This window comes from Sarcophilus harrisii, chromosome 6 (genome assembly GCF_902635505.1).
Source record: "Sarcophilus harrisii chromosome 6, mSarHar1.11, whole genome shotgun sequence".
NCBI classification, from domain to species: Eukaryota; Metazoa; Chordata; class Mammalia; order Dasyuromorphia; family Dasyuridae; genus Sarcophilus; species Sarcophilus harrisii.
This window is the reverse complement of record NC_045431.1, coordinates 107,184,599-107,210,286: the sequence shown is the minus strand read 5'-3', so window position 1 is coordinate 107,210,286 and position 25,688 is coordinate 107,184,599. Positions and strand designations below refer to the sequence as shown.

The following is a 25,688-nucleotide window of genomic DNA, read 5'->3' as shown; positions in this document are numbered from 1 at the left end:
ATCACTTTCCTTGCCTTATTGGGATTTTGAAATAGGGAATAATGGTAAAATAGCATTGGTAAAATCTTTTGGCTCACATAAATTGGATTTAAGTGAGTTAGTTTTATGCAAGATCATCAGCCTCATTCTCTCTTCCAGAGTCATCAGAGTCCCAGTGGCAAGCAGAAGTCAAGATGACTAGCTGTGGCTCAGAATACAATTGATGGACTTTCATTTTTAATGTCTAAGCAAACCGTGAAGTCTCCACAGCTCATGCTTCCATTGCCTTCATGGCCTATTGGAACAAATTGTTTGCATCTGCCCATTTAACTAGGGGCAGTCTTCATATGACTCTAATATCTCTCTAATTCACTGCTGGGTTTGAGACCTGTCAGTTACCTTCAACCAGATTTGGCCCATCAGCCTAAATGATTTACTGGGGTGTGGCTGCTGAGTATGTTACAGATGAAAGTTGGGTGGTAGATTGACACTAAAGGTGGAAAGCAGCTCTGAAAAAATCTCAGCAGCCCTCACACCAGAAGTATGAGTCTTCTCCTTTGCACTTAGTACATCCAGTAATGGTGTTAGCTGGGTCAAATGTTATGCACAATTTTATCACTCTTTGGGCAGACTTCCAAATTGCTTTCCAGAATTGTTAGACTAGTTCACAGCTTCACCAATGATGCATTAATGTCCCAGTTTTCCCACATCCCTTCCAATATTTGTCTTTTTTCTTTTGTGTCATATTAGCCAAACTGATAGATGTGAGGTGGTTTGGAATTGTTTTAATTTTCATTTTTCTAATCAATAGTGCTTTTGAGCTTTAAAAAAAATACCACTATAGATAGATTTGATTATTTCATCTGAAAATTACCTGTTTATATCATTGACCATTTATCATTTGGGGAATGGTTTGTGTTATAAATTTAACTCAATTCTATATATATATTTGAGAGATGAGGTCTTTATCAGAGAAAATTGTAAAATTTTATTCAGTTTTCTGCTTTCCTTCAAATCTTGGTGGCATTGATTTTGTTTGCACAAAAATTTATAATTAAATATAATCAAAATTATCCATTTTATATTTCATAATGCTCACTATTTCTTGTTTGTTAATTAGTTCTTCCTTTATTCGTAGATGTGGGAAGTAAACTATGCCATGCTGCCCAAATTTGCTAATGGTATCATCACCCTTTATGTCTAAATCATCTACTCATTTTGACCTTATCTTGGTTAGCTGGTTTTTTTTGTTTTTGTTTTTGTTTTTGTTTTTGTTTTTGTTTTTGTTTTTGCCAAATTGCTTTCCAGTTTTCCCAACATTTTTTTTTTTTCCAAGTAGTAAGTTTTTTTCCCAAAATTCTGGATCTTTGTGTTTATCAAACACAAGATTGTGGTTTTCTACTTGCATATTGTGTACATGATTTATTCCACTGATCTATCACTCTTATTTCTCAGCCAGTACTAGATTGTTTTGACAATTATCACTTTGTAATACAGTTTGAAATCTGGTTACAGCTAGGCCATCTTGTTTCACACTTTTTCCCCCCATTATTTTCTTTGATACTTTTGATCTTTTGTTCTTCCAGATGAATTTTCTTATTACTTTTTCCAGCTCTCATAAGATTTCTTTTTTTTTTGGCAGATTGGTATAGCACTGAATAAGTATATTAAATTAGGTAGAATTGTGACTTTTATTATTATTGGCTTGGGTAACCAATATTTTTCAATCTTTCAGATTTGATTTTATTTGTGTGAAAACTGTCTTTTAATTCTGTTCCGGGGTTTGTGTTGGCAGGTAGACTCTCAAGGATTTTATGTTGTGTACAGGTATTTTACATGGAGTTTATCTTTCTGTTTCTTGCTGCTGGACTATAACTTTGCTGAAGTTAATTATTTCATCTAGTTTTTTAGCTCATTCTCTGGCATTCTCCAAGAACACTGATATTATTTACAGAGTAGATTTTTCTCATTGCCTATTCTAATTGCTTCAATTTCTTTTTGTTATTGCTCTAGCTAGCATTTCTAGTATAATACTGAATAATAGTGATGATAATGATATATTTCCTTCACCCCTCATAAGGCTTCATTTATTCCTGTACTTTCTGGAGTTTTTAATAAGAATATGTGTTATATCCTGTTAAAAAATTTTTTCTGCATTTATTGAGACAATAAATCTTTGGTGATTTTGCCACTGATATGGACAATTATGCTTATAGATTTCTTAATATTAAACCTACCCTGCATGCCTGCTATATATCTCACTTGGTCCTAGTATATGATCTTTTTGATATGTTGTTATAATATTCTTGCTAGAATTAAAAAAAATTGCATTGATAATTACTAGTTTATAGTTTCTCAATTTTTTTTTGTATTAAGGTTTAGGTATTAAAACTACATTTATGTCAGACAAGAAATTTGATAGGATTCCTTCTTTACCTATTTTTTCATAATAGTATACATGTATTAGAATTAATTATTCCCTAAATGTTTAATAGTATTCACTTTTAGATCTGTCTGGTTCTGGGGATTTTTTCCTTAGGGAGCTCATTGATGACTTGTTCAATTTCTTTATCTAATATTGGGTTATTCAAATATTCTATTTCTACTTCTATTAATTTGGGCGATTTATATTTTTGGAGATATTCCTGCAATTCACTTAGATTTTAATTTTTACTAATATATAATTGAGCAAAATAACTCCAATAATTGCTTTAATTTCTTCTTTATTGGTGTTGAATGAAATTTCCCTTTTCATTTTTTATAATAGTAGTTTGGTTTTCTTCTTTCTTTTTTAAAATTAAATTAGCCAGTGGTTTATGTTACGCCCCCAAGACAAAACCATTCCCAGTTTTATTTACTATTAGTTCAGTTATTTTCTAGCTTTAAATTTCATTTTTGATCTTCAGAATTTCTAGTGTTGTGTTTGAGAATTTAAAATTTTTTCTCTTTCTAGTTTTTTTTAAAAGTATATCCCCAATTCATTCATGTGTTTTTCTGTTTTATTGATGTAAATATTTGGAGATGTAAATCTTTCCCTAATTACTGCTTTGAATATATCCCACAAATTTTGGTATATTTTCTCATTGTTATTATTCTCTAATAAAATTATTGATTATTTCTTTGATTTCTTTTTTAATTTAATTTTAAGATTAGATTATTTGACCTCCAATTAACTTTCAATCTATTTTTATGACTCCTTTTTAAATATTTTATTTTTTAATTACATGTAAATATAAATTGTAACATTCATTTTTTTTTTAAAAAATGAGTTTCATATTTTCTCTCTTCCTTCTTTATGACGTAAGCAATTTGATGTAGGTTTTATATGTGTAATCATTTTATATGTTAAACATTTTCAAATAAGTAAAATTGTGAAGGAAGAAACAGTCCAAAAGAAAAAAAAAGCTATGGAAAAAAACAAAGTGAAAATAATACGTTTCAATTATATTTAGACTTTCATATTTAGACTCTTCCAGTTCTTTTTGTATTTAGATTGCTCCAATTTTTTCTCTAGAGTGTGGATAGCATTAAATTCTAAAAGGATGCATTTAATATTTCTGCCTTTCTTTATTTGGTTATTGGGTTTTAATGCCTTAATACATGATCAATTTTGGGGGAGATGCTAAATACCACTGAGAAAAAGGCTTAATTCTTTCTATTCCCATTGAGTTATCTCCAGAAGCCTGTCATATTTAATTTTCCTAAAATTCTATTTATCTGCTTAACTTCTTTCTTTTTATTTTTTTGTTAGATTTATCTAATTCTTAGAGGGCAAATCTGAAGTCCCCCACTAGTAGTATAGTTTAACTGTTTGTTTTCCCCTATAAGTCATTTAATTTCTAATCTTAATATTGCTTCACTAACTATGGTACCTTTTAGCAAGATGTAATTTCCTTGCTTATCTTTTTAAATTAGCTCTATTTTTACTGAGATCATGATTTCTATTCCTTTTTCTATTTCAGTTGAAGCATAATAGATGCTTCTCTCTCCCCTTGCCTATACTTTGTGTGTTTGTCTCTCTGCTTCAGATATGTTTCTTGTAAACATTGTATTATAGGATTCTGGGTTTTAATCTATTCTATTATATACTTCTGTTGTATGGATAAGTTCATCCCATTCATATTCACAGTTATGATTACTACTTGTATATTTCCCTCCAACCAATTTTCTCTGTTATTTTTTCCTCTCTTTTGCTTCACCTACCCCTCTTCAATTGTGTTTTGCTTCTAATCACCATCTCTCCTAATTTGCCATTCTTGTTATAACTTCCACTCCTTTTCTTATCCTCCTCTCCTATATAGTAAGAAAGTTTTTTAGGGGGGGAGACTGAGGATATATATATATTTTTAATTTTAAACAAATACAAAATAAGAAAAGAAAAAAAAAAGCTTTCATGTAATATAGCAAACTATATAAATTCCCTTTTCAAGAAAACCTGAACCACATAATGTTTTCAAAGCTACCCAGCTTTTCTTTCCTTCCTTGTTGGTTTTCTTTTGTTTTTTTCTCTCTCTCACACACAAACACACATACACACACATTCCTACAAATATATATAAGAAGGTGAATATCAAGATATCTTCCTTCATATGTCCAAGTCTTTCCATGTTTGTTTGTTTTAATCAGCCAGCTCATCATTTCCTATCTGAGAGATTATCTATGAAAGTTTTTTCCCAAATTTTTCTGCATTCCTTTTGTTCTTGGATACAGACTTTTTCATACAAGAAAGTTTTAATTTAAAGTAATCAAAATTATTCATTTTTATACTTCAGCTTTGCTCTTACTTTATAATATAGTTTTAGGTCTGATACTACTGAATCTACTTCCTTTACATCTTTTCTCCCTAGCTTCTTTGAAGTTCTGACTTTTTGTTTTTCCAAATGAACTTTGTTAATTTTTTTTCTAATTCAGTACATTTTAAAAATAATTTAATTGGGATATTAAATTAATAGAAGAGTTAGGCAAAATTATCATTAAAATTATATTGGCTTTACCTACCCATAAAAATAAATATTATTTAAATTATTTACAACTGAGCATATTTGTATAAAAAGTGTTTTATGTAAATCTTGTTCATATAATTTCTGTGTCTGTTTTGACAGTTATATGCTCAGATATTTTATGCTGCCTAGGTGTTTTATTGGTCTAAAATAACATTGAATAATATTGCTTACACATAATGTAGTTTCTTTATTTTTCATTTTTGATTAAATCTTTTATTAACTTTTAATTTTTATATGAAGACATGATTACATACTAAATTCTACTCCTGCCCTTTATTTTATCTTTGTGTGTATGTCTAATTTTTTAAATTATTTCCGAAAGCAATATGTTATTGAATTCAAATTTTTAATGTGCTATCAATTTCCATTTTATGGGTAAATTCATTCCATTGACATTCTAAGCTATAATTATTGTTTTTTTCCTCCTTCCTATTTTTCTTTGCTTTTCTTACTGTATTTACTCACTTCTCTGCTTTGTTTCTATCCACTACTTTGCCCCCCTATTCCTCTAAGAATCCTCCTCCCTTATTCTCTGCTCCATCCTATGCCCTTATCATCTTATTTCTTTCTGAATTTAGAAAAATTTTATATATATATATATATATATATATGTTGTTCCCTCTTTAACACATTTTTGATGAGAATAAGGTTTCAGTACAATCTGTCTTCTCCTCGGCTAGCTTCTCTATTATCATTTTGCCTCATTTTTATGAGATAATTACTGCTTTTTTTCTCTCCCTACAGTTTTATTTTTTTAGAATTACCCCCATCATATAACAATCATAAGAATATTGCTCATACTTTTACATATATGAAATAACCAATTTGATCTTGTTCATCCCTTATAATTGGTCTTTAATGTTTAACTTATATTTATCTTGGGTGTCATATATTGAATTTTCCTTAAATTATGGGGTTTTGGCCATTTTTTCATTCAGGACTGTAATTAACTTTGCTGCATATGTTATCCTTGGTCATAACTGAACTAGTCTACCTACAGAATTTCTATTATATATAACTCTTTAAGTTTGCTTTGAAAGATTTAAGGTTTAAAGGAATATTTGCTTCTTCGTCCCCATTAGAATGTTAGTGTTATATAAATCCTTCCAGTTGCCCCAAATTTTTTTTTTTCTGGATTTTTGTGTTTGTATTTCAAAGTTCCTACTAAATTCTGATGTTTTTGTCAAAAATTCTTAAAAATTCTCTTCCATAAAGATCTATTTTTATTCTCTGTAGAATTTTCCCATAGAACTTGTTTTTAGGGTAAGTCATTCTTGATTTTAAGTTTATATATTTTGCTTTCTGGAACGTTGTATTCCAAGATCTTGTCTCATTTTAAATATAAGATTCTGAGTTTTATGTGATAGTGTAATGTAGTGAGTACAACTCCATAAGTGACTTAACAGAATTCTGTCATCACATTCTTGATAGATCTCCTTTCTAGCCACCTACAGCTTTACAGGCTTCCTTGCCACCTCATGGACACCCTCTATTCACAACACCCATTGAATTTTTTAGCCATACACAGCTTCCTGGTGCCCTAGGACAACTCTGTCCAGGCCAAACCTATGTGGAAAATTAATAACCTACTTAAACTTATTCATTAATGATAAACATGTTTCCACTCTATCATATCTATCCCATTCTTTTGGTACTGAACCCCTAGTTGACATCGTTCAAAACCTCATTCTCCATTTCCCACTGACATCCCTTATTGACATTTCCTCTAACTAAACCCCATATCCCATTTTAATTAAACTCCCACTATAAAGTTACCCAACCTTTTCTCTCTGCTCTCTGAAATTCTTGCTCCATAAATAACAAGCTGGATTTTATCCTAGACCACTTCTTTTCTTGTTCTGTCTTCTAGTATTTACTGAGACTTATATTCCTCGTAATTATACAACTTTCCTGGCCATCCTTTCCAGCACTAGTTGTATTTTCACTTATATCCTTCAACATCTTGGTGGAGGTGAGGGAGTTATTAGATCATTGCTTGTTTCCTTTTGTCACTTCCAGGTTCTTCCTTAATCACCATTATTAAGTAACCTCTCCTTTGAGGATCATCCAGTCCATATTCATTACCCAATAAAGAATCTATTGTCTACAGATCCCTGAACATTCTCTCACCTTTTAAAAAATACATTTTGGTTTTTTTTTAAACACTTCCAGTGACATTTAAAAATTTTTAACGTTCATTTTTTTAAAAATGTTGAGTTCCAAGTTCTCTCCCTCCTGTCCTTCCATCACCTCTTGAAAAGGCAAAGCAATATGTCAACATATGAAGTCATGCAAAACATATTTATGTATTAGCCATGTTGCAAAACATACACACAGCCCAATACAAAGAATATCAAGAAAGTAAAAAAAAGCATACTTCAATCTGTACTCAGAGTTCATCAGTTCTCTCTATAGAGATAGTATTTTTCATCATGGAAATTGAAATTGTCTTTTATTAGTCTTGATAAGAATAATTAAATTTTTTATAGTTGATGATCCTTATAATTTTGCTGTTACTGAATACAGTGTTCTGCTGCTTCTGTTAACTTCACTTTGCATCAATTCATGTAAATCTTCTCAGGTTTTTCTAAAACCATCTTCCTCATTGTTTCTTATAGCACAATAGTATTACATCACAACCATATACCACAACTTCATTCCGTAATTGATGAGTTTCCATTGAATTTCAAATTCTTCACCATCACAAAAAGTCACTATAAATATTTTTGTGTGTGTGCATGTGGGCTATAAATATTTTTGCACAAATAGTTTCTCTTTTCTTTGATTTCTTTGGATACAGAGCTATTAATGGTATCTCTGGGTCAAAGGACATGGGTGTGCACAATTTTATAGCCTTTTGGGTGTAATTCCAAATTGTTCTACAGAATGGTCAGACTAATTCACAACTCTACCAACAGGGCATCAATGTTCCAGTTTTTCCCTATCCCCAACAGCATTTGTAAATTTCTTTTTCTGTTACATTAACTCATCTGAGAAGTATAGGGTAGTATCTACAAGTTGTTATAATTTGTTTTTTTTCTCTAATTAAAAGTGATTTTAGAGCATTTTTATGTGACTTTTTTCATAGATTTGATTTCTTTTTCTGAAAATCTTTGATCATTTTAAAATTAAGGAATGACATATTTTTATAAATTTGGCTCAATTGCAGAATGAATACAGAGAGGCTTGGAGAGACATTAACTGAAGCTAAGTGAAATGAGGGGAACCAGAAGATCATTATACACATCATATATATTTGAGAAAAGAGGCCTGTTGTAAATATATTCCCCCAGTTTGGTGTTTTCCTTCTAATTTTGATTGTATTTGTTTTGTTTTTTTTTTTTATGCAAAAGCTTTTTAATTAACTTCCTCTAATCAAAATCTCCATTTTGTTTTCCACAATCCTCTCTGTCTCATTTGTTTCATGGATCTGACTTATATTTCTCTGTGCTCCCCTAACTTGTAGTATTTTCTTTTTATGTATATTGATACATAAACTTACACTTAACCATTTTGATTTTATCTTGGGTATAAGATTGTGAGGTTGTAAGGTGTTGGTATATGCCAGTTGTCTGGTTTTGGCCAGACTGCTTTCCAGTTTTCCCAGCAATTTTTGTCAAATAGTGAGTTCTTGCCCCTAAAATTTGGCTCTTTTGAGTTTATCAAATGCTGGCTTACTATGATCATTTATTAGCGTCTTTCCACCTCTCTTTCTGCTTTGCAACTCCAAACTCTGTTCTCATCCTCACTGTAATCCCACAGCTCTTTACCAGGCTATCACTCTTGCTCTGGCCGTATTCTTCTTTTCCCTGTCTTGACTTCTTGGTAAACTAGTTCAATTCTATAGTATTTTCTTCTCAAGCATTGTTATCTCTTTATCCTATTGAAAATCTTGTCCTTCCAAAACTCATCCTTGGACTACTCCCACCATTTGTTGCTTTTGCAGCATTCATGTGCTTTTGAATAAACTGGACAAAAATTTAAAAATCATGCTGACTGGGTCTACTATAATTTTATATTGTATAATTGCAGCTGGGCACTCATTTTAAAAAGGGAATCTTTTAGTCCTTGCTAAATGGGACACTCACTCCAGCCAGTTGCATTTTCACAACATTTTGCTTCTCAAATTCTTAAAGTTTTCCCTTCCTCCCACTTTCTCAAGTGAGAACCTTGCTTCATATTTCACTGAAAAAGTTGAGGCCATTTGCCCTCTTCTCCCCTGTTCCTCATTTCATACCACTCAAATTGATTTCATCTCATTTCATCTTCTCCATCATATTGCTCATTATCATTTCTATTCTCACTACTCTTTTATTGTTCCCTGTTATTCTGGCTGTTTACATACTGCCTACAAAGATGTCTATGTCTTCCCTATCCATACAATTCACTTATCCATTTGTTGATTTAACTCTCATCCTTCCCCTCTCTCTTCTTCTCTTTTGTGGTTATTCTCCTTGAAAAGGCTTTCTACACGATAGGTTTTTCCACTTTTTCTTTGACTTTTATCACAGTCTGACTTCTTACTTCATCATTCAAATAAAATTACTCTTTCCAAAGTTACTCATAATTTTTAAATTGCTAAATATAACTTTTTTCTCATCTCCCATTTTTTTTTTTACTTCTTTACAGTCTTTGACAATATCTGCTTCTCCTTAGTATTCTTCTTCTCTCTACTTTTTCATGAGATCACTCTGTCCTGGTTTTCTTATCTGTCCAAACACTCCTCTTTGCTGGAACTTCATCTATTGCCCACTAACATTGGGGATTCTCAAAGGCTTTGTTCTGTATCCTCTTGTTTCCATATAGTTTTTTAGCTCCCATAATTTCAGTGATCATCTTTATGTAGACAATTCTTAAATCTACTTGTCTAGCTCTACTCTTTCCCAACCTCTGGTTCAGATCTCCAAATGTTTATTTGACATGTAGAACTGGATATCTAGTAAACATTTTAAAATTGTCTTAAATTGAACTCATCATATTTCCCCTTAAACATATGAAAAGGCAGTTTTCAGCAAAGAATTCAAAGTTATCTATACTTATATAAAATGCTCTAAATCTCTATTGCTTGGAGAAATGCAAGTTTAAGCAACTATGAGGTGCTATCCCATACCTATCAGTTTGACTAATATGACAGAAAATGAAAATAACAAATTTTGAAGAGAATGGGGGAAAATTAGGGTACCACTGTAAACTGATTTCACCCATTATGGAGAGTAATTTGGAGCTGTGTCCAAAGGGCTATAAAATTATGCATGCCCTTTGATTCAGCAATCCCACTACTAAGTTTATATTCCAAAAAGATTTTTTTTGAAAAAGGAAAAGGGTCTGTATGTACAAAAATATTGATAACTGGTCTTTTTGTTGTGATATAGAATTGAAAAATGAGGGGATGCCCATCAGTTGGGGAATTGCTTAACAAGTTGTGGTATGTGATTGTAAATGGAATATTATTGCAGTGTAAGAAATGAAGAGCAGGATGTTTTCAGAAAAACTTGAGATAATTTACATGAACTGATGCAAAATGAAGTAAGCCAAAGCAGGTGAACATTGTATACTAATAGCAATATTGTAGGGATTAGCACTTAAAAATATTTCCTTGTATATCCTTCCCTCTTCCCAACTTTCCTATTATTAACTCTAGTGTTCTCTTCTCTAAAATGTAATCATTCTCTGAGGACAAGTTTCTTGCGGGGCTTCTGGAGGCAGCTTTAGTTTCAGTTCAAAGTAATAATCACTTCAAATGCAGCCAGGAGCTAAAAGTTCAGATCCTTTATTGTCTCCTTCAAATAGCCTGGTTAGCTTTCTTAAAAGCCTATCTCGTTCCTTGGTTCCGAGAGCTCTTGCTGCTAGTCCTTTGCCTCTGGACTTCAACCTCTTCAACCTCTAGTCCTTCCGAATCTTCAGCCAGCACAAAGGTGGAAGTTGGAATGGAATCTGACTCTGCCTCCTAGAGAGTGGGCTTGTGGGTTTCTGACTTGTGAATCTCCCAAAGTCAATCCTAGTTGAGGCTCCTAGCTTATATATGCTCTCTAAAGGTGTGAACTCTTAATGTGTGAACTCTTTTAAAGGTATGAACTCTAAAGGTGTGAACTAAGTACATAAGCATTGTTTCTATCAATTCCAGTGACTTAGCACCTTGTTTCAAGTTCTGGCCCATAATATCTCCTGCTTTCATAGGTGGTCATGACCTCCCTGACTTCTCAAGGAGGTAAAAACCCCCAAAAAGAAGGTGATCATGCTTTCCCTGACTGCTCAAAAAGGAGTCAAAACACCATAAAAAGGAGGTGGTCACACCCACCCTGACTTCTAATGAAGGAAGATGAAAACACCAACACGCATATAACCTGTAAATAAAAGGCTATTAAATTAAAAAAAAAAAAAAAAAGGAAATGGGAAATCAAATCAGATTAGTGGGTTCCTGAAGGGGCTCACTTGAAAAAGGTATACATAAATCCATCAATATGGGAGGTATTACACATAATTACATAAATTACATAAGCGTAGTGATATAACAAATAACATGAATCAACATGAGGAATTATACATGTCCACAAGTCCTAGAAACAGTCCAAAAGGAATCCATTGTCCATCAGTTCATGTGCCAGGAATCCAATAATTCCTGCAAGTTTTGAAGTCCTGCAAGTCTCCTCTTGTGTTAAGGAATCCAGTGATTCCTGATGGTTTTCAAGTCCTGCAACAGTCTTATTATCAACCATGCTCTTTCAGTGTCAGATGTTTCTTACATCTTTTCCTTTGTTTTGAGGTTTTTCTCCTTTTCTGTCTCTCTCTAGGTACGTGTTGCCACCCATCTGTTTCCTTCTCCATCTGTTTCCTTCTCCATCTGTAGGAATACAAGCAAACCCTTTCTCCCAGGCAGTTAACCTATCTAATCCCTTCTATATACCACTTTCTGAATCTCTCCTCATCATCTGGCAATTACATTGTAGCTGTTTGCACTGGACACTACTCTGTTGGTTTAAAAAGCCTGTATTCTCCCCAATTGTAATCCCTTTCTATTATCTGATTGCTTTCTGCTGGTTGATCATGTAATCCCTTTCTGCCATGTAATTACTTTTGGCTTATAGATCACATCAGAGTCCTAACCTTCTAAAGACTGTCTGGGTGTAAACTCAGCTGCCATAATGCCCCACCTGTCTTTTGTATGATATCTTGGAGCTGGGCCCTGCCTCTCATTTCCCTGGGTCAATCTACATTCTGAAACCCAGTGGAAGCCTCAGTTGCATTTTAGACATGGGATTTTAGGTCTTCTCTCAGCCTGTTTTCTCACTCTATATCTTTGCCTACACTGAGCTCCAAGATGACCTATTTTTCCACACTGAAAACATCGACAATTTTCTCTAGAAGTCCCTTGCCACGAGGGACCCTGTCTTCCCATGTTCATCATAGTCTGGGTATAATAAGCATTTGTGCCCACTGTGGCACAGCATCTTATGATCTCCTCTAAAGGAGCATCTTTGTGTAGTCCCCATATAATTCTTCTGCAAATCTCATTAGCATTTTCTTTAGCCAGTTGTCTTATCATAATTTTTGTAGCTGCATTTTCTCCAATAGTTTTTGCGACACATATATTGTATCTAGGATATATTGTGACATATTTAACATGTATAGGACTGCTTGCCATCTGGGAGAGGGGGTGGAGGGAGGGAGGGGAAAAGTCGGAACAGAAGTGAGTGCAAGGGATAATGTTGTAAAAAATTACCCAGGCATGGGTTCTGTCAATAAAAAGTTATTATTATTATTTAAAAAAATAGTTTTTGTGACAGCTGTTTGGAAATGTCCCAAAAAATCTGCAAAGGATTCATTGGGACCTTGCTCTATTTTTGTGAAGGCTTCCCCTTGATCTTTTTGTCTGGGGAGGGAACCCCAAGCTTTTGTTGCAGCAGTGGCAATCTGTTCATAAGCTGTTATGGGGCAATTAATCTGTGCTAAATTCTCTGCATACTTACCTTCACTAGCTAATTGTCAAAAGTGACTTGTACATTAGCTCCTGTGTGCCTATGGTGTCTGGCTTAAATCCTACATAATTCATGATACTCCAAAAGCCACAACAATTTTTGTCTGGGTTCTAAAGATGTCTTTGCTATGGATTTCCAATCAAGGCTCTCCTCCTTGCCTTAAATATTCTTCTTCCAAATCTCTACCTCATACCTTCTCTGACTACCTTCAAGTCTCAGCTAAAGTCCCTCTTATAATAAGACTTTTCCAGTCTTCCTAATTTTAATGCCTTCTCTCTGAATTACCTCCCAATTTATCCTATCTGTATCTTATTTGCACATTTAGATGTCTTCCCCATTAGACTCCTTGAGAGCAGGAATTGATTTTTGCCTTTTTAAATAGTCCAGTGCCTCATAAATAGTAGGTGCTTAATAAATATTTGTTGACTGATTGATTCTGCCTGTGATCCTTTGCACTTAAACTTCTGCTTTCTAGTTTTTTGTTGTTGTTTTTAACTCTGGATTTTCTTTAAGACATTTCTGAGGATTTTTTTATTTTGGTGGTGGTGATGGGGGAAGTGTAGTGTTCTTGTTGGTTTCCTGGAGGTCTTGGAGCAGCCTTCTTTTCAGTAGAGTAATCACCACATAGCCAAGGGTTAAAGTCCAAAGTCCAAATTCTTTATTGTCTCCTTGCCTGGGGCCCAGTTAGCTTTCTTGAGGCCCTTCAGACAGGCCTTGGTCTCAGTAGGGGGAGCAGGAGGACAGACCAGCCACCATGAGGCTGATGAAGATGGAATAAATGTCCTTGGCTCCAAGAGCTTGAGCTCCCACTCTAATCCTCTGGCTCCGAGCCTCTCTGTCCCCCAGGAGAGCTACCAGGAGCCTGACTGAAGATGGAATGAATCTATCTCCTTGGTTCCTAGAGCTTGAGCTCCTGCTTCTAGTCCTCTGTTTTCTCCGAGTCTGACTCTGGTTGAGTTTGTCCAACTTTATATGCTCTATTTTAATTATATCATCATAAGTGTGAATCTTGTAGAACAGGTGTCAATCTTGTGGAACTATATTAAGTACTAAGTTCACGTATTAGATTAAAGAATTATTCATTACCATGTTAAACTAGATAACCATTGTCTTATAAATTCCACTTACTTAACATCTTGTAAGAATCCTTATTTCAAATACAGAGTTCTGGCCCATAACAGGGAAGCTCCTTTTAGGAGTCTGTTTTGTTTTTTTGGGGGTAAATTCTTCCCTTTTCTTTATGATTCCAGTAAACCCAGTAGTTTTTGTTTATGATTTCTTGAAATATAGAGAGTGGACTTTTAAAAATCATGATATCTAGAAAGTCTAGTGATTCTTAAGTGATCTTTGATTTTTTAAAAATAGTATTTTGCATTTTCTTTTTTTTTTAATAATCATTTGATTTTATTCTAACATTTCCCTCTTATTCATGGTATCATTGTTTTTTGATTGTTTTCTTCTGGTTTCAGAACCTCCATTAGTTGGATAAAGTTTATCAGTTTCTTTTTTTAAACTCGTTTTTAAACTTTTACTAAGGGAAGGAGAAAAAATTGGAATACAAGGTTTTGCATGGGTGAATGTTGAAAACTATGCAAGTGTTTTGAAAATTAAAACTTTTACAGAAAAAATTTTTAAGTTTTTACTTCATTTTTTAGCTCTTGATTTCTTCTAAGTATTCATCTGCTCCTTGTTGAAAGTTCAGTTTTTCCTTTTAGTTTGTAGCTTGTAGTTGTTAAGGAGTCACTTTATCCTATTTGGGAGAGGGATGCAAGTCTTTAGATTTGCAATAATTTTTTATAGTAGTTATTTTCTAAAAAAAAAAAAAAAAAAGTTTACTCATGTTTCCAGCTTAAGTATCTGAATTTAGTCATTTTGTCAGAGCTAGGTTCTGCCTTCTGCTGTACTTTTGGTTGGCATATTTGGGTCTGCTTAATCTTATTTTTGGTTCACTGAGTTTCTTTTCTAATCTCCATCTCCCAGGATTTGGTTCCCTTGGATTTTAGAGGTCAGACTGCTGTCATTTGGGGTCCTGTTTTACATCTCACCACAAAATGAGAGGGATCTCAGGATCCAGAGGTCTGGAATGTCCTAAGTGATAATTATTATGTTGTACATTGCTTTTGGAGACTGCCCAATGAAGCTTGCCAGCAATTTCAGGGTCTATTCACTAGGGCTTTTTTGGCTGAGCCCTCCACTTGGACACAGTGCAGGCTACATGTATCTCTAGTCTTCTAGCTTTGTTGGCAGCCTTCTTTTCTATTGTATTTTGGCTTCTGCCTGGCCTCTTGTTTAGTTTTGGGGTTAAGGAAATCCATTACTATGGATTTTTGTGGAGTTTCTTCATCATTATTTGGTTTAGTGCAAACTTCAGGGTTTTGCTAGAGTGGCAGCAGAACAGGTTTCCTGCTATTCAAGCAGCCATTTTACCTGGAATCCAAATGTAAGTTTTAAAAGTTGGGAAGATTTGAAGGTATTTTTTTAAAAAGAAGGGAAGGAGCCAGTGAATAAGAAAGAGATTGAAAATTAGGGGGAGAGGGCATTATTGAAGAAACTTATAATACATTGGTACAAGATCAGGCAAAGGTGGACTCATTGCTCCATATTGCTACTTCTAGACACCTCTCACATCATCTCCTATCATTGCTAAGCAATCTCTTTCCCATACTTGCCAATTTAATTTAACAAACACTTATTAGCTGCCTACTCTGGAACAAGGACTTCCCTGTGCTTGTGAAAATGCCTCATCCAAAAATAAATAAATAAATAAATAAACTGTGTTCAAAGCATTGAGTTGAGTACCAAGGATATAATTAATGATAAAAACAAACCAGTCCACACAGGACTGTTTATTTTTCACTAGGGATATATAGTATATATTTACATAAGTAAATACTAAGGTTTTGTTTTAATCCCAACCTATGATTTCATTTGTGTAGAAAATTCCTGTTAAGAAATCTTCTTTTGCCAATATAGATCAGTTGTAGCCTTGATTCTTAGAGAAACTTTTGGGGTGCAGAGAAATTGAAGGCATTTTATTCAGGATCACAGAGCCAAAATATGGACTTTGGACCCCGTTGTTCTAACTCAGAAGTCAACTCTCTGCTCATTCTGCCAGGCAGCCTTTCAAATACTAAAAAAAAAAAAAAAATTCAAGAGTAAGAAAGCTTCAATTGAAAAAGCAGGAAAGACAGGAAGAGACATTTGATATGAATCTTGAAAAAAGATAGAAATGCTGTGAGTCAGAAGTAAAGAGGAAATGAGAGGTGCCTAGAGGATTGGTGGGTAAGATGATTTGCTCGGAGTCACCTAGACAGTATTAGTGCCCTGACTCATTTTCAGGTCTTTGTGGCTTAGGGGCCAGCTTTCTATACATGGTACTATATATATATATATTTAATATGAAATATTAAATATATGTACACAATATCGATGAATTATAATCAGTTCTGTTCTTTCTCACTTTATTTTGCTGGCAAAAAACCATATCATTGCCCCTAACATGGGTAACCTATCTTACCAGACTCATTAAACATTTACTCCAAAGTAGCATTTTCTTTGTACCTCATAAACTACATTCCTTTCCATATACTTGGGTGTTGCTAAGTGGATTAATTCATGTAATAACTTCCTTTGCTTTCAAATCCAACTAATATATTAGAACCCTGTCAAAATGAGTTAGTGATTGTGTAATAATAAAGTCAAGTGTTATGAAGCTGAAAATCAGCTAATATTTAGCAAGTCAGTTGCTTCATGCCACCTACTGCACCTTAATGAAATAAACCTTTCTACAAAATCTCTTAACAAGTGGCTACCCATCATCTACTTAAAGTTCTCCAATGAAAGGAAGTATAGTCCCTCTGTAGGCATTCCTTTATGTTGTTGAAAAACTAGTTGTGAAAAAGTTCTTTCTTTGTTGAGCAGACATCTGTTTGAATCCAAGATTTCCTATTTAATAACCAGTGTGATCTAGAGCAAAAAGCTTTCTTGCAGCCTCGGTCTCATCTGTAAAATGGAAGATCTTTTCCAGTTCTAAAACCTGTGATCCTATGAAATTACATCAGTTGATTTTGGTTCTTAATTTGTGAGGCAACAGAAACTCTGTAAGGGAGGGGTTTGTGTCGTATTTATTTTATGTCTCCTCCAGTGCCTATCATAGTATCCTATGTATAGTAGAAACCTTTTTTTTTCAATTCAACAAACACTTAAAGTACCTATTGTGTAGAAAATAATATGTTTGAAAGTGAGAACTACAGTTATCCTTTCTACATTGTGACTTTTTCCATCTTGATTTCAGTATATCAAAGGTCAGCATAAGAAATTAAAAGGGAATTTGGGGGGAGTTTTGAAGAAACTACATATAACACAGGAAGGGCAGCAGAAACACAGAAAAAAGTTTGGAAATTCAAAAATCTATAAAATACGTGTATAGTGTTGCATAATATCAACCCAAATTTTACAATAAAGTGCTATATACACAAAGAGTAAGTTCAGACTTCGTTGGCACAAAGGGAGGGCCAAAAATTTTATATGGGCTTTCTAAATCATGGGGGTGCTATGCCCCTAACCCTTGAGGTGCGAGGTAACTGTACAACATAGCTCTGTTCTTGAGAAATTTATAATCTATTGGGAAAAAGAAAGCTATGCAAATAACTACTATGAAATATGAGGGAGGAATAAGAGAAATGCTAAGGAAAGACCTAAGTAATGAACTATAAAGAAATATGAGGAGATAAATTGTTTTTGTTTTAGGATGTGTGTGGAAAGAGAGAGGGGGAGGAGTACATTGACTAGTGTCTTGAATTGATGGGGAAAAAGGGAGGAACCTTAACAAATGGGAGAGGAAATTACATTCCATAGTAGTTGAAATGAATAAAGGTATGGCAATAGGAGAGGGAAAAATAATAAGGGGAGATTTGTGTACTTTGATTGGAACATAAAACATATGCATATAATAATGTGAGGTAAGATTGGACAATATAGGTTAGTTTGTGGAGTGGATATGTGAATGAACAAATGAATGCCTACTGTATCTTCTATATGAAAATCCTTTAAATATCTGAAAAAAAAAACTCTCATGTACTCATTTAGCTTTATTTATTTTCCCCCTATACTCATCTTCCTTTTAGCAAAAGAATTACTATAAATAGAACCTAAAAACCACAATTTGTTGCTGGAGATTGTTCTCTTGCCTTACATTCCTATTCCTAGATGTATTCTACTAAAAATCTTTGGCACTAGCCAAAATAATTACTGTAATTATAGTTTGGAGAATTAAAGATTTTGTTGGAAAGGCCTGCATTTGGAAATTTTTGATGAGTGAAAATCATCATAGGCAGACTTCCACACTTCTTTTTTCCCCAATCAAGAGAGTGAAGAAAAGGAAGACTTTTTAGGCAGACAGGAAATGTAAGGAAACTAATGATAGGGACACTATGTTGTCCTGAGTATTTTAGTTGTATTTCTATGAATTATTAGAAATGTAAATGTCTCCATTAGAAGGCAAGCTCCTTGAGCTCCTCATTTCAATTTCATTTATGGATCCTCAGAGGCTGGCATATGGTGACTGATATATAAGTATTTAACAAATACTTATTGATTGATTGGTCCACTACTCTTTTGTTATTAATATAATATATATAATATTATTATGTTATATTAATATATTATAATATATATATATATAATAATATAGAAAATACATCCTTAACAGTTTTAAATGTGGTTTGTAGTGAAAGATATAAATTTTGTTTTCCATTTTATTTGGTGACATTTACATGATATAGAATAAGGGTTGTGGGAAATATTAGGCTTTCCCAATCATTAACACAATTATGCACATAATCTCTTTAAGACATATGAGTAAAGGTAAATACTGTGAAATTTGGTGGAGGGTGAAATGAAGTAGGTAGAAATTCTTAACTAATATTTATGTGTTTGGTAGTAATGATAAGAAAAAATAAATCTAAACTCTATTATTGGTCATAGATGCTTATTTTAACATACTTTTTAAACATCTGTTTTTGTCATTTATATAGCATGGTATGATGTCAAACCAACATTGGGAGAACTTTGTCTTGGTGATGTGGAAAAGGATAGCAATCTCACAAAAAATGCCTTGATAAAGGAAAAAGTTGTTCCTGTACTAGGTAAACTTTTATTTTACTTTTCTGATAAAATACCACCTTTTAATTTTACCTTTCCTTAGTTCACTCAATTTATTTTTTTAAATTTTACCATAATAATGTACAGTCTAGATTTTTTTCCTCAAAAATGTATATCAATTTGGTTACTAAGCTGTCATTTATTTAAAAGATAGGATTGCAATGTTGTCTGATAGACTACCTCATATAGGAGAGTATGATCTACGTCAATGGTATCAAATAGAAGGTATATAAGGATCCCTCTGGGCACATTGATTTAGAAAATCACATTAACATTATCTATGTTGTATTTTTGTTAACTATTTCCCAATTGCATTTTAATTTGGTTCTGACTGAATTAAAACATTTTGGTTTGCAATGCCACTTAGGCACCCTGTTTGATACTTCTAACCTAGGTAAATGTCCCTTGAGCTTACTACTACTTGACTTTTTTTGACTTATCTTCTAACCACACAGTCTCTTGAGTCCCAAGGAAGCTCCCTCATCTTCCAGTAGATCCAAGTCACTGCTGGTAGCTCCTGTGACCTGGACAGGAGCTACTGACCAAATGGGGTGGCCTAGATGAAGAATGGAGAAAAGGCTCTGGTGATACTGTGTGGCTTATTTGTGCTGAAATAAAGAATGGAGATAAGATCCAAGGATGTTGAAGACACCAGTGACTCAGATTGCCACAATCTGTAGGGTGTTCAAGGGGAGTAGTGGGAAAGGTTATAAGAAGTATGGGATTTCTCTTTCCCTTTCTCTTTCCTCAAGTAGATGCCTGGATCTGGAGGAGGAAAAGGGAGGGTAGAAACTATAAACCTTTTGGGGGGAATGTGGGGTAAATATTTGGGGGTGGAAAAGAGCTTCCCAGAGAACATGTGTTTCTGGAGATGTTCCTGGATATGATTCCTTCAAACAAGTGTTTTAAACTTTGGAGTAAGAGCCTTCTTTGTAACAGGCAGTTTAATCCTATTTGTCTCTGACTCTTTAATTGTTCTGGACAGTTCCTTCCCCACCCCCTTTCCTCCATGTACATCATCCATACCACCTGCTTGATTTTCTTCTCCCCTTTAGTTTAGAAAACTAAAGTTTTCTCTTACCCCAAAGCCCAAAGTGATAATTAGGAATATATGGTAAGCATTAGGTGGGGATGAAGTGGAAAGGTAAGATAAGAGTTGTTCAAAGAAGAAATATTATTGTTTTTATCTTTCATTCCTCCCTCAGAGATATGTCTTCTTTAAGCTAATTGACAGAAGCTGGTGAAAATGGAAGTGGGGTGTGTATGTGGGGGAGGTGGCTTTGGTAAAGATGGAAATAGGTCATTACACATGTTGTAGGCCACCAAAGATGCTTTTAAATCTCATTTTTATTTGGTGGACAACACTAAATTTCTTCTGTTTGCGATAAATGAATAGAGTGTACTCCTTAATAATTAATTTCAGCTTAAAGGTAATAGTTTAAAGGGGGCCTTGATATAATGTTTCAGGAATTTCTGCCTTTTGTGATTTTTTTAGTTTTATTTGACACATATAAAAAAGTAGGCTTACCAATCCTTTAGCTAAGATAATAAACCTATACAAATTTAACAAGAAGTCCAGGATACATTGTATAGAACCTTTACTTTTGATTTCATTTTCAATTTTTTTAGCTGTGTCCCATCTTATTTTTTTTCTTAAGTGCTTTTGATTGTTTGCCTAATTCTGAGAGACTAGGAAAACAATAGAGCATGACAATATAAATTTCTTACTTGCCATATCTCAGCATTTTTAAATCTACAGGCACACTATAGAGACTTGTACAGATCCCAAAACCAAACCACCCACATTTGCTAAGCTTTAAGATGTACATATTTGTAGCACTGTTGCTTTTTGGAGAAGTACCCCAAAATAGCCAAGCCAAATATCAAGCAGGTACATCAAAATAGAAGATTACTAATTTTTAGATATGGCTTGATTTAACAGGTGAGTAACAGCCAGTTTTTTTGCTCTTAAAATTTAAATATAATATAAACAGTGTTTTGACCAGGCTGTGATCAACTAGCATAATTAACTTATACACTTAGAATCCCAGTATCTAAGAGGTAGAAGGGACATAAGTATACAGATTAATGAACATATGAAAAAGAATCCCCTCTATCATATAACTCAGCCAGTCTGTCCTTGATGATCTTCAGTGAGAAAGAACCTACTTTCTCAAGACAATACTTTTCATTTCTCGATTTCTCCAATTGTTAAGAATTGTTTTTCTTTACAACCAAGGTTAAGTTTGTCTCTTTTCAACCTCAACTTACTGTTTCTATTTCTGTCCTTCAAAACTAAGCCTAATCACTCTTCCATGTATTTCTACTTCCTTCAATACATTCTCAGATGGCATGAAATAGTCCTCCCTCTTCCTTGTTGTTCTCCTCTCTTTACTACCCAGGTTATATCATCCTTCTTAAAATGAGGCATCCTCAAAATCAAGTACAGTACTCCATATATGACTGAACAAGGCAGAGCACAATGAGACTTTTTTTATATTCATGGATAACTAAGCCTCTATTAGTACATCTAAGACTATTTTTTTGATTGCCATATCAAACTGTTGACTCATATGGAGCTTGTAGTATATTAAAAGCTTCACAACTTTTTCAGTAGCAATGTATTCACCCTCTGACCCCTGTGAAGTTGATTTTTTGAACCTATGTGTAAGACTTTACGTTTAGCCCTATTGAATATCATCTTATTTAATTCAGTGCATTTTAAGCTCAACATAATATTTTCTGACGTTCTGTGTTCTGTTGTTTGTTGTGTTAGCAACCCCTTCAAGCTTTATATCATTTACAACTCTAATAAATCACAGTCTTTATTCAAGTTATAGATTACAATATTAAACAACAGAAATTTAAATACAAAACACTGAGGAATACCCTTTGCATTGTCCAGGTTGCTTCAATCTGTGCTTTGAGTCCATCACTTCTCTCAGGAAGCAGACAGCAGGTCCATTTTTACCCTATAGAATTATACTCAGTTTTACTGGAATAATTATTCTCGCCATCCCATATCCATATTCTCCATGGAGAAATTCCACCAATTTTCCAGTATTCTAGGTTTTCCTCTTCTACTGGGGATGGCTACATACATGACCTTGATTGTGGTTCCTTTGGTATTTGAATTCTATCTGCTTGTCATTTTTTACTTCCTTCCTTCTTTCCTTCCTTCCTTCCTTTCTTTCTTTCTGCTGAGGCAATTGGGGTTAAAGTGACTTGCTGAAGGTTACACAGCTAGGAAGTGTTAAGTGTCTGAGACCAGATCATTTTTTCTTTTTCTTTAACCTAAAAGCTCTGAAATTTGGTTATGATGTTCCTGGGAGTTTTCATTTTGGGAACAATCAGTGGATTGATGGGGAACAATTTAGAAGGTGACCACTTAGAAAATAACCAGTGAATTCTTTCTATTTGTAATTTGCTCTCTAGTTCTGAGATGTAGGCAATTTTAAGATGTCTTGAATGTGTTCTCATTCTTGTCATCAATCATTCATTTCAATCATGTCTGATTTTTTAGTAAAGACAGTGAAGTGGCTTGCCATTTTCTTCTCCAATTCACTTTGCTGATGAGGAAATGGAGATAAGATGCAGTGACTTACTTAGGTCACACATTTAGTAAGCTACTTAGATTGTATTTGAACTCAGCTCTTCCTCACTCGGCTTGATCATTCTATCCACTGTGCCACCTAACTGCTCTTAATGTCTAGGGTTTTTTTTTTATAATAGTCCAATGATTCTTAAATTTTTTTCTTCTTAATCTATTTTCCAAGTTAGTTGATTTTGCTATGATATACTTCATTTTTTCTTCTATTTTCTCTTTTAGTCTTTTGGCTTTGTTTTAATATTTCTGTTATCTCACATAGTCATTGACTATATTGAATCCTTTGAATTTGCAGAGAGTTTCTTGGGCAATGTTTTGTACTTCTTTATTTCATAACTCTCATTTCTTTTTTTCCCCTCAAACATTTTCATTCCATTAAAAAATTTTTATAACATTTAAAATAGGCCCACAAAATCCTTACCTCATCTTTCCTACAAATTTTAATTTGAGTTTGAACCCAACCTCTGTTTTTCTCTGAAACAACGCTTGTAGATATTTTGGAGTCATTCTCTGTTTGTGTTTTGAACATCCCTGATACCCTAATATTTCATTATAGTGGGGTTTTTTCTTTGTAGGTTTGCCCATTCTTTCAACTTGCTTCCTGACTACAAATCTGATGTTAGGTCTGGGTCCTGGAGTACATCAGGAGGAAAGATCTTTTGATGCTTTCCTTGAGTACTGTATTATTTCAAGATATCAGGAACAGGCTGGGGACCTATAAGCCTTCAATGTAGTCATTGATTCAGAACAGAATTTGATTGCTGGCTATCCTGGTCTGAATTTTGTCAGTTCCTCACCTGAATTGTGGTTTGAGGAAGACTAGAATGTGCTGGAGTTCACCCCTTTTTTAGCCAGCTAGAAAGAGAGCTCTATTGGCTCAGAGAAGCAAAACTGCAAGCTCCTTTTTGGTTTGGGATTCTTGCCCTGCTTATCCTTCTGCACATTGAGCTAGATGTTGAAAGTGAGACCGTGAGATTTAAGCCACACCTCAGCTGCTGTGGCTGCTGGCTGCTGAACTTCCCACTTTCTCAGGACAGTGCTCAGGACTTCGCTCCTTGGGAATGCCCCTGTTGTACATTGGGCTTCTTCTCATTCCTGGGATATGCAGCTTGGTGCTAACAGTGGATGTCAAAGCTGCCAGGGGGTGCCGGTCCCTACTGAAGTGCCTGAATATTGGGATGTGGCTGGTACTTCCTCTTGCTCCGATGCCAGCCTCTTCTTGGGTGCCGCTCTTCCACTTACAGAACGTCCCCACTGCCCCAGATCTTCCGACTCCCTATGTTGAGCTGGACTGAACAAAAGATTCACCGGGACTTTTTTCCCCCCTGGATTTAGTCTGATACATTTTCTAGATCGGTCATTGCTCCAGCATCCCGGAACCACCTCGACAAACACTTTTTTAAACCAATTATTTACAAAAAAATAATTTCTCCTGAATCTCTGGACTTTGATTGATAGAAATGATGAAAATATTACTTGTGACTCCAAGGTCTTCATTTTTATACCCAAAACTTTTATTTTTTTTTAATGTTTTAAAGGCAATACTTTTAGGTTTTTTCCTCTAACAGTATTATTTATATGTATATAATTCATCAAAGTTGGATATTGTAAAATGTTTTGACAAATAAAATCTGTAATTTGTTTTGGTGTAAAAGAAAAAAAAAACTGCATTTGCTCTCAGGAGATCTGGGGAATCCTGACTCCAGCATTTATTGGCTTTAAGATTATGGCCAAAGTTACATCAATATTCTGAGCCTTTCTTCAAATTAAATGGGGATGATAATATGCTACCTAATCCCATAGGAATATTGTGAGGTGATCACTTTGGAAACCTTGAAATATAATAAAAAAGTAAATGATTCTTTTATATTTAGACATTAATTATTAGTAAAGATTTGTGGCAGTTATTTGACTTTTGGTTTTTGTTGTTTTGTTTTTTAAATTTCCCAGAGAGTGACATTGAAACCCAGGTTAGAGAAATTCATGTGAAACAAGCAGATAAAGAGGCATTTGGAATCGGTGTTGAACATATCAAAAATCTGGAAAAGAGACCTTGAATTAGAATTTGTCAGGTTTGGAAAAACTGATACCACACCAAAGAGAACCTGATGGCCCAGACAGATATGTTGAAGCAATGTGCAAAATAAATGGTGTTTGCAGGTTAAAGAACGTACTTCTTTATTTTACTAAAAATGAAAGTTATTTAAATTAGCTGGGTATTTGAGTCCCCCTCATCATCTCTTATACTGCAGTAATACTCCATCACAATCATATGCAACAACTTATTCAGCCATTCCTCAATGATAAGCATCCCCTCAATTTCCAGTTTTTTGCTATCACAACAAAAGCTACTATATTTTTGTACATATAAGTCTTTCCCCCTTTTCTTTGATCTCTTTCTCTACTCAATGGTGATTTTTTTTTTTTACAATTCCATCTTTATGGGTGAAAATCATGATAGTACTCCAAAATTCAAAGTTTAAGAGATTATTGCTTACTTGGTACTTAGCAACTACCTATCTAGATGTTCGTAATGTCTTTTCCCCAATCCAAAAGCAAGAAAGAAAATTGCTTTTCTTAAAAAGAATTCCAGTCCCTACAAAGCTTTTTAGACCACATGTAGTTCTATCTAAGGGATTCAGTTTCTGAGGTCAATTGATATTCACTCCTTTACCTTCAGATGAGTAAGCAACTGTCCTAGATGAAAATTCTTTCATGATCCTGTTGGGGCCTGGAAATTTTTTTTTTCTTTAAAAACATTTTATTTTTTCCCAATTACATATAAAACAAATTTTAACATTAATTTTTAAAACATGTTGAGTTCCAAATACTCTTCTTCCCTCCTCTTCCTAACTCCTCCCTGAGAAAACAAACAAGTTTTTAAAAATAGCTTTTTATTTTCAAAATATATGCAAAGATAGTTTTCAACATTCACCCTTGCAAAACCTTGTATTTAAAACT

General features: G+C 33.9%; 1 protein-coding gene across 1 annotated transcript in view; it reads left to right on the top strand.

Moving 5' to 3' along the window:
- SPATA4 (spermatogenesis associated 4) overlaps positions 1 to 24,893 on the top strand; it is a 33,869-nt gene extending 8,976 nt beyond the window's left edge. Inside the window, 3 exon segments of the mRNA XM_003773052.4 lie at positions 18,994 to 19,104; positions 24,678 to 24,778; positions 24,780 to 24,893. Of these exon segments, the coding sequence (XP_003773100.2) occupies positions 18,994 to 19,104; positions 24,678 to 24,778; positions 24,780 to 24,836 (269 nt within the window). The 3' untranslated portion in view covers positions 24,837 to 24,893.
- Positions 24,894 to 25,688: the final 795 nt, after the last annotated feature.